Raw genomic sequence first — 16,954 nt, forward strand, 5'->3', positions numbered from 1 at the left:
AACACACTCCTGCTTCTCTCTTGATTCCGCCTTGCCTTGGAAAAAGGGCTGCAGCTCAGTAGCAGAGCACTGCTTTGCATGGTGAAATCCCAGGTTCAATCCCTGGCATCTCCAGGTGGCGTGGTCTAAACCACTGAGCCTCTTGGGCTTGCCGATCAGAAGGTTGGCGGTTCGAATCCCCTTGATGGGGTGAACTCCCATTGCTCTGTCCCAGCTCCAGGGGTCCTTTACCTTTACCTATCTCCAGGTAGAATTGGGAGAGACAGACCCCTGTCTGAAATTCTAGTGTAGACACTGCCAGTCAGTGTAGACAATACTGAGGTAAACGACTTGGTACAAGCCAGCTTCCTGTATACCTATCTGGGCCAATTGCTACCCTAATAAACATGTGCAAACATAATCTGCAGGGAGATAATAAGAGAAATCAGAAGTAGGAACAAAAGGTGGAACAGGCCAAAATCAAGAGCAGCCTTCCTCCATGCTTTACTGTAAACCCCACAGTGACTTGACTAAGTTTGTTCTTTGGTAGCCAAGATAAACATCTGCACTGAGAGGGAAGTGTCATTTTAGTACACAGGGAAAATGTTTCAATTACTTCTCTGACAGGCATTTAACAGCATTCAGAACTAAGAACGCTCTCTAAGTGGGCTATTGGCCAATAAAAAAATAAGCTAGCAACAATCCAGTTACTTGTTTTCCTTTTTCTTTTTAATGTGTTTAAGTTGGGGCTTTGAGGAACAAGGAGCAAGACACCAATACAGTTCTGGGTGTTAGTCCCTCAGAAAAACCCAGGAAGGAATGATTGCATGTCTGGTTTGGGCTGTTGCTGACTTTAGCTTAAGCTTGAAACCAGAAATAGTTTGGAGCAGAGGGGCTTGCTCTCGGTTCAAAGAACTTATAAGGAATTGCAAGCTGAGCTGAGACAGTGCTGGCCACGTGAAACATCACAATGCACATCAGAGTCTGCCTTGTGCATTTCATGACATTTAGAAAAGTTTCAACACCGGAGAGAATTTGAAAAAAAGAGGACAAACTTGAATTCCTTTTGAGAAGAAGAATGGAAGCTGCAATAGATCAGCCTAAGAACCTAGGAGCCTGCAGGATCAGGCCAATAGCCCATCTAGTCCAACATCCTGTTCTCAAAGTTGCGGCCAGATGCCTGTGGGTAACCCGCAAGCAGCACCCAAGCAGAAGAGCACCTGCCACTCCTGTGGTTTCCAGGAACTGGTGTTCAAAAGCATTTCTGCCTCCAGCTGAGGAGGCAGAGCATAGCCATTATGGCCAGTGGCCATCAATAGGCCTTCTCTTCCATGAATGTGTCTGGTCCTCCTTTAAGGCCACTCATGTTGGTGTCCATCACTGCCTCCTGTTCTGGAATTTCACTATGCTCTGTGTGAAGTAAAGGTACCATTAGGTCCAGTCGTGACCGACTCTGGGGTTGCGACGCTCATCTCGCTTTATTGGCTGAGGGAGCCGGCGTACAGCTTCCAGGTCATGTGGCTGGCATGACTAAGCCGCTTCTGGCAAACCAGAGCAGCGCGCGGAAATGCCATTTACCTTCCCGCCGGAGCGGTACCTATTTATCTACTTGCACTTTTGTGCTTTCGAACTGCTAGGTTGGCAGGAGCAGGGACCGAGCAATGGGAGCTCACCCCGTCTCAGGGATTCAAACAGCCGACCTTCTGATCGGCAAGCCCTAGGCTCTGTGGTTTAACCCACAGCACCACCCACATCTTTACTGTATACTTTACTGTATACTGTCTTAAACCTTCCACCATTCAGTTTCATGGCAGAAGTCTGAGAAACCTGAGCAGATGAAGCAATAGGCTAAGAGCCCACGGAGTGATTTAGTATGATGGTCCTACCACTTGGCTGCTTTCTGGGGGCAAAGGTGGTCTAAACCACTGAGCCTATTGGGCTTGCCGATCAGAAGGTTGGTGGTTTGAATCCCCGCGTGCGATGGAGTGAGCTCCGTTGCTCTGTCCCAGTTCCTGCCAACCTAAAGCACTCCAGTGCAAGTAGATAAAGGTACCCCTGCAGCAGTAAGGTAAACAGCGCTTCCATGCACTCTGGTTTCTGTCACGGGGTTCTGTTGCACCAGAAGTGGTTTAGTCATGCTGGCCACATGACCCGGAAAACTGTCTGTGGACAAACGCCGGCTCCCTAGGCCTTAAAGCGAGATAAGCGTTGCAACCCCATAGTCACCTTTGACTGGACTTAACCATCCAAAGGTCCTTTACCTTTTTTACCTAGGGGCAGTGTCGCCTACTGGTTTTCAAGGTGGTTGGCATATGAACATCTAAGGGGGTAATTTCACAGCAGGGAAGTGGAAGAAGTGTCATGGTTTGATCCTGGAGAAGAGAAGACTGAGAAGCCATCTTCAAATAGTTGAATGGCTGCCACATGGAGCAAGCTTGCTTTCTGCTGCTCCAGCAGGTAGGACCCAAACCAATGGATTCAGATTATAAGAAAGGAGACTTGGAACTGAACATAAGGAAGAACCTCTTGATGGTAAGAGCTGTTCAACATTGGCATGGAATACCTCGGAAAGTGGTGGACTCTCCTTACTTGGAGGTTTTTAAGAAGAGATTGGATGGCCATCTGTCAGTGATTCTTGAGGTGTGATTCCTGCATTGCAGGGGGTTGAATTTAATGACCCTTGAGTTACCTCTACAATGCTGCAATTCTAAATGTATAGTGAGGAGGGGACCTTAACTGGATACAACCTTTAAAAATGATTCCACATAAAAAAATAGTTCCAACAGAGATGCAAAGTGGGATGGAGATACGTACTTTCAAAGCCCTGTTGAAATTGATGGCGGTGATATTAATTGATGATGACGATGATGAAAATTCACATTTCCTAACTGCATGGCTCAGCAGCTCCAACAAGCGTCACTCAGGAAAATGCGGCAAGCAATAGAAAAACCGCAAGGCTTGCAACTGTGAACAGACATTATTTAAGACACCGAAAACAGGCCAGCTTGGCGCGGGGGTGGGGCAGGTAGCAAGGGAAGAGGTTTGCAGCTGCCTGAACTATTTTTAGGCCAATCTGTTTGTGGTTTGCACAGAGCACACAAGATCAAGGTCCACTGCAAAATTAAAACTCAAATTAAAAGTCAGCCTCATTCAGCAATGTAGTAGCTCCTAATCTAGAAATCTTCCATTCAAGAACAAAGAGAAAGATAAAGCAGACCGCATTAAATAAATGCATTTGAGTGATGTGGCTGAGGTTTTCCAGAAAGTACTTATCTTCGGCATGGTAGATAAACAGGGCCGAAAGGAAGATCACTGACACCACATAGAATCATGTGAATTAGCAGAAAGTTGGGCTTGGCCCATCGTTGAGCTACTGGTCCATTTGTGGTGGACCATCTCACAAGTGGTGGTTAGAATTCTTGCCAAGGATACTAGTCTAATTGGAATAGCTCTGTTCCACATTCCTTATGCTCTTACTAAGCCAAGATGCACACTCAGGATTACTCAATGCCTATTGATTTTCCCTTCGCTATTAGGAGAGCCCTAACCATGCTTTCTAGCCTTGAGCTGCTTGGCAAGAACAAGCCATGGTTTACCAGTTTTGATGAAACATTAAACTACAGCTGCCCCATGCAGAAAGGGAGGATCACTGCATGCAAAGGGAAAGGGGAGAATTGGAGTCCTTGAGATGCACTGATGTAGCAGCAAGCCATGGTTTGGCATTCTTGTCAGGATCAGCCCAGTACCTGAAACTGAATCTCTTCATCGTGCCCATAAAAGTATCTCCTAGTATGAGTCAATGTCAACTCAAGGGGAAGTCACTTGTGGAGCATGAAAGGTGGCAAGAAGCAAGCTTTTTGAGTTTATGGTCCGTGGTCCCTCCCGCCTTTAGGTGCGCCAAAAATCTACTTGCCAAGGACACAAGGGATTATAGAGGAGCAATGAGGAACAGTCTTGGAGTGTAATGTTCTGCTGCCAATCAGAAGCCATGCTTTGGTTTTCAAACATTTTAAATGGACTTCCAGAATGGATTCCGTTCGACTTCTAATGTACGACTGTACGTAGCTGAATACTGCCTCAGTAAGAAATTTGGATGAAAACTCTGGTGAATTTTCACAATGACTTTAAAAAAAGAAAAGAAAAGAAAAGAAATTGCAAACTGATGTGGAAATGTGGAGAATTCAGCTGAAGACTGGAAAAAGTGATGAGCAGAGAGAACCAAAACTGACAGATTTGCTCATTTGCGCACGTGAGACCAGCCCACCCTGCGCTCGTCAGTTGTGGCAGACCTCAAGGTCACAGAGGAAGGCGGAAGGTGAGCTAGAACCCCTCTTCAGGTGAGAAGGTAACTCAAGTGGGGGAGAAGCGGTGACGGGCTGACTAACTGCCCACCCAGAACGCATAATGGTAACAGCTAAAAGGGGGGTAATATGCTGAGATGGTGACAGGAAACAACAGAAAGCATAGCCATATCGGCTGCATGACAAAACCACAGTGATGAAGCCACCCACTTTCTGACATCAGAACCTGTGGCTGTGGAATGAAAAAAGAAGAACAGAATATCTGAGGTCGCTGCGCAAAGCAGCAAAATTTTGCACATATGAAAAAGGGAAACGAAGTTCCGCTCCCTGCTCCCTCCGAAAAACATAAATGTCCATTGAGCGATATTAAAGAAAGAAAACCAACCGGGTCACATTTTGCTCACAGAGAGGGGCAAGGAAGAAGCCCAGGAAACACAGAGCGCATGATTCATTGTGAGACCACACTCTTGTGCAAGAACGTCGCTGTCGCACCGAAAGGGGGGCTTTTGGATGCGCATCCTACACATGACCCAAATTTCACTTGTGTGGGGAAAGCCCATTCCAAAGGTCTGCTATGGCGTAGTGGTTAACCTCAGGCCTGGGGAAAGAATGTCCCCCTGACCCAGGAATCCCTATACAGCCCTTGGGACTCTCCCCAGACCACACAACAGCCCTGATCAGCACCCTCTGGCAGTGCTGAGGCCAATGGTGAGCTCAAGAAAGCACTGGGCAATTTCTCCTTCCCACTGGAGAAATTCAGCTACGTAGCTGCTGCCACTCTCCCAAACCACCTGCGCGTAGGGTGGAGAATTTTGGGGGTCCACTTGGGAAAAGTTCTAACATCAGCACAAGTGGGCTTTTGTGTTTCCCCCGTTTCTGGTGGGCTCCTCAATGAGATAAGCAGGCACCCGACTGGTGACTATCATAGATGGAGAGCAGCTCTTTGGGGTTTCAGCCAAACCGTTATCAGACAAAGTTCCTGGAAGATGGCAACTGCGAGAACATTGGCCTCTCAGAAAAATAAATAAAACGTTCTTCCTTTGAGGTATTTAAGCAGAGGTTGGATGGCCAACTGCCCACTGTTTGTCAGCTGTGATTCCTGCATTGCAGGGAGTCGGACTAATAATAATAATAATAATAATAATAATAATAATAATAATAATAATAAATTTTATTTATACCCCACCCTTCTCAGTTAAAAAACCAGGCTCAGGCCAGCTAACAACAAATTTAAAACACTTTAAAACACTTAATTATAAAAGCAGCATAAAATACAGTATAAAAACATGAATAACAATAAAAATCGAAAATTGAAAAGACGACCCTCGGGGTCCCACCCACCTCTACAATTCGAAGTTCTAAACTACACCACTGCTCTGACAGCTGCTGCATGAAAACTTGTGGGGTGTAGGTGGCATCACTCCCAGGATCGCCCTATAAACTCTATACCCTTTTAAATGTCTTTAGCGGAGTGGGGTTATTGGTTTGTTCTTGTTTTTATTGTGTATTTTGTGTTTTTTGTCTTGTATTTTTAAGTTGTGAACTGCCCTGAGTTCTATGGGTGAAGGGTGGTATACAGATTTAATAAACACTAATTATTATTATCAGCAGCAGCAGCATTGAGTTGACACAGCAGCCCTCTGCCTGAAACCCCGAAGAGCACTGCCAGTTCTGGGCAGGGTGGGCTGCTTGTCTGACTCAGTATAAATCAGCCCTTTCTCCAGAAACATGAGGGCTAGAATCTTACTTCACGTTTAAAAGAAAGACCGTAGCTTGGTGGTAGAGCAACAGATTTGCATGTGGAAAGCTCCAGGTACAACCACTAAAGGCATCTCTAAGTAGGGGTGGGAGAAGTTCCTGTTTGAATCCCTGGAGAGCAGCTGCCAGTCAGTGTAGACAACACTGAGCTACATGGACCAATGGGCACAGGGCAGTTTCCAATATTATCTTTATCAATTTTCTAAAAAAAACAACAAATGCTGTTCTCTCCTTGGCTTGATCAGTTGCCTGTTTGATACTTGGCACAGCTGTCTGTGGGTTTCTTCATTCTGGGGCGATGACTCACCGCAAGGCGCTGTTATTTCCTAACTGTTACGTTAGCCCTTTCCAAAACACAGCGATACAGTTAACGTGAGAGTCACACTTCGGAGATGGATTTGAGTCACACTTCCTGTAATTCGCCTATTTGCGATACCTTCCCCCCACCCCCCATCCCTTGTGCAAACCATGAGTGTGGGTGTTAAGGAGGTAGCAAGCTTCGCTGCAGGGAGACTGCAGCTCAGCATGGAAAAATTACTGCACAACTATTTGCACTGGTATCCTCACTTTGCCTTCAATGAGCTCAAGGCAGCATACATGCTTCCTTCCATTTTTTTTGCCCTCACAACAACCCTGCGAAGTAGAACTGAGCTGAAAGTCAGTGAGTAGCTCAATGATAATTTGCATTGGGGTCTGCCCAGTCCTAACCTAAAGCTGTATCTAGCTCTCAAAGGTGTGTACCGCCAAAGAAAGCAAATTGTATAAGACTAGGGGCTACCGCTCCTGCTTATGTTGCTCGCCAGACCCACGTGTGTCCCCCCAACCCTGCTTTATTCGAACCCCTGTCATTGTTTAAAAATGCAATTTTAACATTCTCTTTTGCTCCCTCCCTTCATACAGATCCAGGACTGCAATGAGGTATGTACTACAAATCCCACAGTGTGGGCTGTGTGACGACAGCCTTGTGTTTTTATGTATATAGGAAGAAAAAGGGAACCATTCAACTAATGAAGGGGTATTGCATTGGGAGTACTTTGGCAGCTGAAGCTCCCACACTCATGTGGCACAGAGAGGAGAGGTGTGCTCTTAAAAAGTGCACTGCAAAGCAACACATATGCTAAGCTGGTTGTAGCTCAGTGGTTAGAGCAGATGAACTGCACACAAAAGCTCCTGGGTTCAATCCCAGCACCTCTAGGTAGGAAGCATCCACAGTCCTAGGGTCCCAGTCTGTCAATTTGCATTGAGAAGCAAACACAAATAAATAATAAAACTCTGTGCTTCAGGGCACAGATTTGGGCACTCCCAAATGACCTACTTATTGAACGTTCCTCCTGACATGTTTGCAGGGAAGCGAGGTGATGTTGCTTCAAAGCAAGCATTTCACTGTCACTTTCCTTCCTGCAAAAAAGTCTGTCCGTTTGGAGTAGCATCTTTGTTTGGGGAGATCTCCAGAGCAGCTTTAATGGCGCAGCCTGAATTTGCTGCCAAGTGATGGAATCACACCTGAAAACAGCCACAGACTGGATTAGCCCTCCTTGCAGTTACAGCAAGGGAGCAGAATGTGGTTGTTGGGGAAGGTTTGGAGGCAGCAGACGTATTTTTCGTTCTATAAGACGCACCAGACCACAAGACGCACCTAGTTTTTAGAGGAGGAAAACAAGAAAAAAAATACTCTGAATCCCAGAAGCCAGAACAGCAAGAGGGATTGTTGTTTTGCTGTTCTGACTCCTGGGATAGCTGCGCATCCTGCATTCGCTCCATAAGATGCACACACATTTCCCCTTACTTTTTAGGAGGGAAAAAGTACGTCTTATAGAGCGAAAATGGTTCGGCCTCAAACAGCAAAATGTAGTAGGAAATGAAATAGGAAGGGGGGTTGGGGTAACGTTTGGATTGTTTTGAAAAGCTGAGATTATCCTCTGGCCAAATATTGTTCTTTTCCAACTCCTTCCAAGTAACTGTTTCACTCAGATAAGATTTTGGCAGGGAGGCAGCTGCTAATTAAACATTTTGTTCAGGAATTGGTGTGTGGGATTGCCACTTGTTCCTATGGGAATGTTGAGCAGGCAGTTTCCCTGGTAAGCTCTAGGAAGCTCTGGGGGGGGGGGATCATTGCTCAGATGGGGGGGGGGAGAGACGAAACGTACCATATAATCAAAGAGCTGGAAGAGACCCATCGAGTGCAATGCAGGAATCGCAGGTAAAGAAACCATGAGAACAGACAGGCACATGTATGAGAAGCTGCCTTAGCCATACAAGGCAACCAAAATGTTCAAAGGGATTGAGTGAATGCCAGATGAGGAAAGGTAGAATCACAGAATTGCAGAGTTGGTTGCAGTGTTCGGGGCATTTTAAATTTTGAGAAAAGGCGAGCAAGAGATGGCACAGGGTAAGGTTTTTTTAAAATTATGTGTGACATGGAAAAAGTGACTAGAGAAAAGTTTTCTCCTTCTTAAGCAGCACTAGAACTCCTAGAATGCAATAATAATAATAATAATACAGTGGTACCTTTGGTTGTGAACAGGATCCGTTCCGGAGCCCCGTTCACAACCTGAAGTGAACATAACCCGCGTCTGTGCACACGCGGGTCGTGATTCGCCGCTTCTGCGCATGCACATGACGTCGTTTTGCGCGTCTACACATGCGCGAGCGAGGAAACCAGGAAGTAACCCTTTCCTGTACTTTCAGATTGCTGCGGGACGCAACCTGAAAAGACGTAAGCTGAAGCTAAGGTAACAAGAGGTATGACTGTTATTATTATTATTATTATTATTATTATTATTATTATTAATTTCTACCCCGCACATCTGGCTGGGATTTCCCAGCCACTCTGGGCGGCTTCCAACAAGACATTAAAAATACATTAAAACATCAGTCATTTAAAACTTCCCTAAACAGGGCTGCCTTATTTTCTTGACATCTGATGGGAGGGCATTCCACAGGGCGGGCACCACTACCAAGAAGGCCCTCTGCCTGGTTCCCTGCATTCAGCAACCAACAAAGCTGAATGTTGGGAGATTTAGGACAGATAACAGAAAGGACTTTTACACGCAGCTCATGGTTAGACTATGGAACTCAGTCTCACAGGAGGCAGACATGGGGACCAATGTGGATGGCTTTAAAAGAGGATTAGGAATATTCATGGAGGGTCAGGCTATCACTGGCTACTAGTAATGATGGTGATGCTTTGCCTCCACAGCTGGAAGCACCAAATGCTTCTGAATACAGTGGTACCTCGGGTTAAGTACTTAATTTGTTCCAGAGGTCCGTATTTAACCTGAAACCAGTGGCGTAGCGTGGGTTGTCAGCACCCGGGGCAAGGCAAGTAATTTGCGCCCCCTAACCCGTGGATTTGCGCCCCCTAACCCGTGGATTTGCGCCCCCTAACCCGTGGATTTGCGCCCCCTAACCCTAACCCCCAGATGTTGCGCCCGGTGCGGCCGGCCCCCCTGCACCCCCCACGCTACGCCACTGCCTGAAACTGTTCTTAACCTGAAGCACCACCTTAGCTAATGGGGCCTCCTGTTGCCGCCGCGCCACTGGAGCACGATTTCTGTTCTCATCCTGAAGCAAAGTTCTTAACCCGAGGTAATATTTCTGGGTTAGCGGAGTCTGTAACCTGAAGCGTACGTAACCTGAAGCGTACGTAACCCGAGGTACCATTGTACCAGAAACAAGGAGGAAGTGTTCTTGTGTTTGGGTCCTGCTTGCAGGTTTCCCAGGGCATTTTGAGAACAGATGCAGGACTGGATCAGGCATGGGCCTAATTATATTTCCTTGTGCTAGATTCCATCAGGCCATTGGTCCATCTAGCTCTGTATTGTCTACACAAGTGTTCTTCAAGCTTGGGTCCCGAAATGCTCTTGGCCTGCATCTCCTATCATCCCTGACCTTTGGGCAAAGCTGGCTGGGGCTGATGAGAGTCCACCAACATCTGGAAGGTCACCACTTCCCCATCCCCATGTCAAAGGATACAGATTTCATCCTCAACTTAACCGTGATTTAATCCCAGCTTTATTATTCTTGCCTCTTCCTCTTTACTTCCCTTTTTAGTTTAGAGATCTTGAGACGAGCAGCAACCAGCAGAGAGAGAATTAATTGTCAAGAAGCAAGGTTAGCCTTGGCACTCTCATCAATGAATAAGAGACAGAGCTCAGCATCCAAGGTGACCTGCTAGCCAACAACAATACCCATCTCCATTGCAACCTGCTTCCCGAACTTGTGTACATAGTCGCACCCCTACCGCAAAAAACAATATGTTCCTCGTACCTTACAACCCTGTTCATCTAGTGATCTCTCACAGGTGGAAGGACGCGCCATGTTATTCTATGGGGGGGGGTGGAGGAATCTGACTCATAAAATACATGCTGCCAGCGGTGAAAAAACTTCTCTGTCTTTGCTTCAGCTTAGGTGCGTTTGTGATTAACATGACAAAACAATCTCATGGCTGGCACATTCCCACTAAATATGTGTTTATTTGGCAACTTGCATGAACATCTGGTATGTTTGGTAGAAATCCGAACCTTGTATTCCACTAAGTAATATATTTTACACCATTCATTCTTTTTAAGCCTCCTATGATTATTATTTTATTGTCTTCTTGTGATGTTGTGGTGTGGTGTAGTGTGGTGCAGTGGTTAAGAGCAGTGGACTCATAATCTGGTGAACCGGGTTCAATTCCCTGCTCCTCCACATGCAGCTGCTGGGTGACCTTGGGCTAGTCACACTTCTCTCTGAAGTCTCTGAGCCTAACTCACCTCACGGAGTGTTTGTTGTGGGGGAGGAAGGGAAAGGAGAATGTTAGCCACTTTGAGACTCCTTAAAGGTAAAGGTAAAGGTACCCCTGACCATTAGGTCCAGTCATGGACGACTCTGGGGTTGTGGCGCTCATCTCACTCTATAGGCCGAGGGAGCTGGTGTTTGTCTGCAGACAGCTTCCGGGGCATGTGGCCAGCATGACTAAGCCGTTTCTGGTGAACCAGAGCAGTGCACAGAAATGCCATTTACCTTCCCACTGGAGCGGTACCTATTTATCTACTTGCACTTTGATGTGCTTTCGAACTGCTAGGTCCTGCTAGGGAAGGAGCAGGGACCGAGGAACAGGAGCTCACTCCATTGCTAGGATTCGAAGCGCTGACCTTCTGATCGGCAAGCCCTAGGCTCTGTGGTTTAGACCACAGTGCCACCCGTGTCCCTTTGAGACTCCTTAGGGTAGTGATAAAGCAGGATATCAAATCCAAACTCTTCTTTTTCTTCTTCCTGTTTTTTGGCTGATAGGGTGAACCTACAGAATCAGCAGCTTGACACAATCATCCCTTTGCAACTTTCTTCTCTATAAGGGTCACTTACTTTTACGGAAAGGGCTGGCGCTGTGATGTTTCTATTAAATCCATCTGATCTCTTATATCTGCATATTGTATATGAAAATATACATATATGTATCTATTTTAATACTACTACCAATGTCCTGCCTTGTTAATAGCTGCCCATTCTGAGTTAATTCTTCAAATCTGGGAATCCCCTTCTTTTCTCAGTTAATAAAATCTGCAACGAAAGGGGGAGATCTTTCTGTTCAGTCTGTCATAAAACAGGATGCAAACCTTTGCCTATATACATCCAGGGCTTTTTTTCCAGCTGGATCTCAGTTTCGGCACCTCTCAGGTGGGCGCCATTGCCATTATAAGAGAACAAGGGAGGCATTTGTGCTGAGTTCTGGAACCTCTTTTTCTAGAAAAATAACACTGTATACCTCTATACCTTTGCTGCTCATTGCTAAACTAAGTTGAAGGTAAACATATGGAACAGATAAGAAGTTTGGAATAAACTAGCCAGTCAAGTATTTACTATTTATGGTCCCCACCCCCAGCATATGAGTCTTCACTGTGTTTGAGTCATGCTTTCACTGTCTACCTCTGGCCTTTGCCCTGCCGCCATCACCGTTAATCAAAGAAGTAAACAAGACCAAACTTTTGTCATAATAATAATAATAATAATAATAATAATAATAATAATAATTTATTTGTACCCATCCATCTGACTAGGTTGCCCCAGCCACTCTGGGCAACTTCTAGCATATATAAAAACATAGTAAAACATTAAACCTTAAAAAGCTTCCCTATACAGGGCTGCCTTCAGATGTCTCCTAAAAGACATCTGCCTTCAGATGTCTCCTAAAATTACTCATCTTCTTGACATCTGATGGGAGGGCATTCCATAGGGTGGGCGCCATACCGAGAAGGCCCTAAACTCACATTAAAGTCCCCATTTCACCGAGTGATGCTGAACCTTAGAAATTAAAAGGAAGGAGCTACAGTTATAAGCTAAGTCAAAATAAGAAACATGCTGTTTCCAGATCAGCCCTGAGGGTGCCTCCAGCCTGTCACTGTTTTGCAAGAAGGATTCAGACACATACCGAGAAATTTTGGTTTGGGCAATTAAAGTTGATTCAAGTGCTCTGTCACCCTGACACAGCAAATCCACTGTTAAAAAAAAGGAACCAGATTTTTGCAGTTAGGAAAAAGGAAATGCGTTGAAATGTGTGGGGTGGGTGGGTGTATAAACAGTACGCAAAGCAAATGAGGAGGAATGCTCCTTGTCCTGCAAACTGCAAATTGAAACAAATGCTCAATAAAGACGAGACATAGTCTAAGCCTCGCATAAGGTTTTTTGCAAGCAAATTAGGATGAATGTTCAATAAACAACGAATGCTCAGTCAAGTGGAAGAGCCCTGGGACTTTCCAATAAAATCCAGGCCCTTTCATGCACTACTTGCATACGGGGTGTAATTATGAAGACTTTGCCTTCAACATTGCATGTGTTGCCTACAGTTGCTGGAAGAGGAAAAAGCAGCATAGTCCTGCTTGCATGTAGAGCGTCTGTCAATGGTTGTGACGCATAATTATTTAGAACTGCGAAATCCCAAGCAGAGGTCTCCAACAATTTTTTTTCAAATTGTGCAACAAAATGACAAGAGGAGTTCTAATGTAAATTCAATGCAAAGAAAGAGAGAGGGCATTGGGACAAAAAAGAAAAAAGAAAGTGTAAATTCCCAAAACTTCCCATGTATACCAGGAGGACTTAACAGATTGTGCTTTCTCCAGAAAAAAAGGGGTTGTGGTGAGCAGCAAATGCCAACTCAGTGCAAAGAAAAGAAACTTAAACACAAGAGTCCATCCCACACAGACAAGTTATTAGTAAAGGTAAAGGTAAAGGGACCCCTGACCATTAGGTCCAGTTGTGGCTGACTCTGGGGTTGCGGCGCCCATCTCACTTTATTGGCCGAGGGAGCCAGCGTACAGCTTCCGGGTCATGTGGCCAACATGACTAAGCCGCTTCTGGCGAACCAGAGCAGCGCATGGAAATGCTGTTTACCTTCCCGCTGGAGCGGTACCTATTTATCTACTTGCACTTTGATGTGCTTTTGAACTGCTAGGTTGGCAGGAGCAGGGACTGAGCAACGGGAGCTCACCCCATCGCGGGGATTCGAACCACCGACCTTCTGATCGGCAAGTCCTAGGCTCTGCAGTTTAACCCACAGCGCCACCCATATCCCTTACACAAGTTATTGACATGTCTCAAAAGAGCTGCGTGACAGGTATAGGAAGGGCAGCTTTGTATTGGGAATTTTTAAGAAAGGGCTTGAAGTTTTATTTTAAGAAGGCCTCTCTGGATCAGGCCGATGGCCCATCTAAGTCCAGCATCCTGTTCTCACAGTGGCCAACCAGATGCCTAAGGCTAGCACTGGATGTAGCAGTGGGTTCACTCTTAAGTACGCAGGACTTAGTTGGCCACAGCCCCATGCAGAGAAATTGTGCTATAGAAATAAATAAATTCTAGACACTTCCAGATTTGCTATTTCACAAAAGAGATACAATCACGCACCGGTAAAATCAGGCAGCAGAAACTGAAGTGAATTTGGGGCCCTTGCTCAACAAACCTGCTGCCTCTCCTATTTTTATTTTTTAGAAAATGATAAATTTTTTTTGCAGTAAGAAACATGCCAGGAAAATGTGCTGGAAAGTGTGGCATAACAGTTCCTCGGTCTGATGTCATCTAACCAGCCCACAAAGAAATCAGAAGACACACTTGATAAATAACCAACATCACCTAACCTCTCCGGGGAAAAAAACTTTTCGCCAACAAATCAGGGTGAGCTCTGAACAAAGTGACAGCCACCAGATGTTTGCGGCTGTGAGCTTTAGGCTGCAATCCTATGCACATAATAATAATAATAATAATAATAATAATAATAATAATAATAATAATAATAATAATTCATACCCTGCCCTCCCCAGCCAAGACCGGGCTCAGGGCGGCTAACAACCGATATAAAAACAAATTGATTGAAATACAACTTAAAAACAAGATTAAAATACAACATTAAAACATTAAAATGCAGCCTCATTTCAATGGAAACCCAAATCAAAAACTTGGGACTTACTTCTGAGTAGGCACATAATAGGCTTGTGATTGAAAATGGGATGAGACACTTTCCTGGAGGACTGTCGACGGGTATCTGATTGTTTTATTTACATCCCACCTTTCTTTCAATGAGCCCAAAGTGCTGAGCAGCATTCTCCCTCCCTCCCACCTATCACCCATTTTATCCTCCTAACAACCCTGCCAAGCTGAGAGGGTTGTAACTGGTCGACGGCCACAAAGAAGTTTGAACCTGGAACACTCTGTTCCTAGCCAGACATTCTGCACCAGGCAGTCTAATGCTTATCTGCTCAAAACTCCCACTGGAAGAAGCTGAAACGTGGTCTGGATCCAACCACCCCTGGCCTGGTTTCCTTCAGTTATTTTGGTCCTGGTGACTGTGAAGGTTGTTGCAACCCAAAGCAGAACGGAGTGCATCTTTACAACAAAAGTGAAGACCGACACTCTTTGGGACTTGGAGACTTCTGTACTGCCGGTGAGCTTTGGACAATTTTTCTTAAAACTGCTGCAGCAGAATTGTCAATCGTATGAATTTGCTGAGCCCACCCACAAGGAATGCTCTCTTCCAATTTGTTGCCTCTGAAGAAGACTATAAATTAAAATGTGCCTGTGGCGTTTTCTTCAAACACACTTGTTGCAACAGGCTTTCTTACTGAGGATATCAGAGTTTTGGTCGACCAGATCTTTGCATTTCATGGCTGCGGCGCAGTCAGCATTGGACAGAAATATCCCATCAGCTCAGGTAGATATTTCAGAACACATTGACTTGACAGAACACACAATGTCTGCACTTCAGTGTCGTGAAGCTGCATATGACTGCTTGGGTATTACTGTATATTTTCTACTGTCCAAAGTCCAGTGGTATTTACAAAGGCTTAGTCTTTGCAAAGTTTCTAAACCTTTGCGTTACACAGTGTTTATTTAGTACCTTGCCTGTATCGCCTCTTTTGTAATGCAAAGACTATACGAGCTGCTGAAAAGTTTTATAGCTATGGTAACCTGTATTTTCCAGCAATCATTCTCTGCCCCACTGAATGTGGAGAGATTCAAATATATGTTTTTAGGGTGGGGAGGCAAGTACAGTGGTACCTTGGGTTACATACGCTTCAGGTTACAGACTCCGCTAACCCAGAAACAGTACCTCGGGTTAAGAACATTGCTTCAGGGTGAGAACAGAAATCGTGCTCTGGCGGCGCAGTGGCAGAAGGCCAGTACCTCGGGTCTGTTCTTAACCTGAAACTGTTCTTAACCTGAAGCACCATTTTAGCTAATGGGGCCTCCTGCTGCCATGGTGTCACTGGAGCACGATTACTGTTCTCATCCTGAAGCAAAGTTCTTAACCCGAGGTACTATTTCTGGGTTAGCGGAGTCTGTAACCTGAAGCGTATGTAACCTGAAACGTCTGTAACCCGAGGTACCACTGTAATCCTTCTGCCTCTGGGGAAGGGACAGAGCAATATCCTGGGAGGGGGGGCAATATAACAGCTTTCACGTGAATGGAGATATAGAGCCATAGGGACACACTGTTGCATGTACCTGTTGGATGTCTGCCTGTCTCATGGAGACATGGAATGCACTCCAGGGAACTTTAGGAGCTGAATCGAATGCGGGGCTGTGCTTTAAGGGCACAGTAAGGCATCTGTTAAAAGGGGATTGGCAGTGGATGGAATATAATTAATTAAAAACGATTCTTAACTGCTTAATGCTATTAAAAATAAACCCTAGGCAAACCCACAGTGAAAAGCAGGAATGGTTGGCACTGTCCGGGCAGGAGCCTGGCGGGGGGGGGGCGGCGGCGGACTGAGGGGCTTTTCCTGGCTTCGGTTCTTGGGGGTCCTAAGGACGCGGTGGAGGGCTGGCTTGGGGCTGCGAGGGTGTCCGTGGACTGGGTTGGGGGGGGGAGCTGAATAGGATAGTGGGGGTCGCGCTTTGTGCTTCTAGGAAAAGAAGTGGGGCCTTTTGATGGGGGTTGGGTGGGAGCCTGCCTCTGTGATTTGGTTGGGGGCTGAATGGGACGGGGCAGCTCTAAGGACACCGGGTGGGGGAACCTGGGGACGACGACTCTGTCCTGGGGGTGGGAGAGCCCTTACCTTCAGGAGCCCCACCAGCTGCAGCGCCCCATACAGGAGGAGCCCCGCGGAGCGACAGCGCGCCGACATCTCGCTCACTCGCAGCGGAAAGCGAAAGAAGCGGCGGCTATTGCCTCGGGCGCCCCAAGTCGAGGCGAGATCCAAAGGGGCGGGGAAGGGGGCGGCCCGGAGGAGGGCTGGGCACCGGAGCCAGCGCGCTCAGCTTCCCGATTGGACCCAAGGAGCCAAAGTAGGGGGATACACCGGACGCCTCTGAGCATGTCCAGAGAGCGCTTTCTCGCAGTCCCGAGAAGAGTTTTGTGCAGTATACGCGCGCAGAGGCGTCGCTCTCGCGGAATAAGCGATCGCTAAGGAGGGGCGGTTTTCTGGACGCGCTCAGAGGCACCC

General features: G+C 46.2%; 1 protein-coding gene across 1 annotated transcript in view; it reads right to left on the reverse strand.

The window, feature by feature from the left end:
* The window catches only part of TNFRSF1B (TNF receptor superfamily member 1B), a 41,148-nt gene extending 24,429 nt beyond the window's left edge, over positions 1–16,719 (reverse strand). The window contains exon 1 of the mRNA XM_081201593.1: positions 16,568–16,719. Within this exon, the coding sequence (XP_081057719.1) occupies positions 16,568–16,636 (69 nt within the window). The 5' untranslated portion in view covers positions 16,637–16,719. The remainder of the gene's footprint in view (positions 1–16,567) is intronic.
* Positions 16,720–16,954: the final 235 nt, after the last annotated feature.

This window comes from Podarcis bocagei (assembly GCF_964188305.1).
Source record: "Podarcis bocagei genome assembly, chromosome: 7".
In the NCBI taxonomy this organism is placed as follows: Eukaryota; Metazoa; Chordata; class Lepidosauria; order Squamata; family Lacertidae; genus Podarcis; species Podarcis bocagei.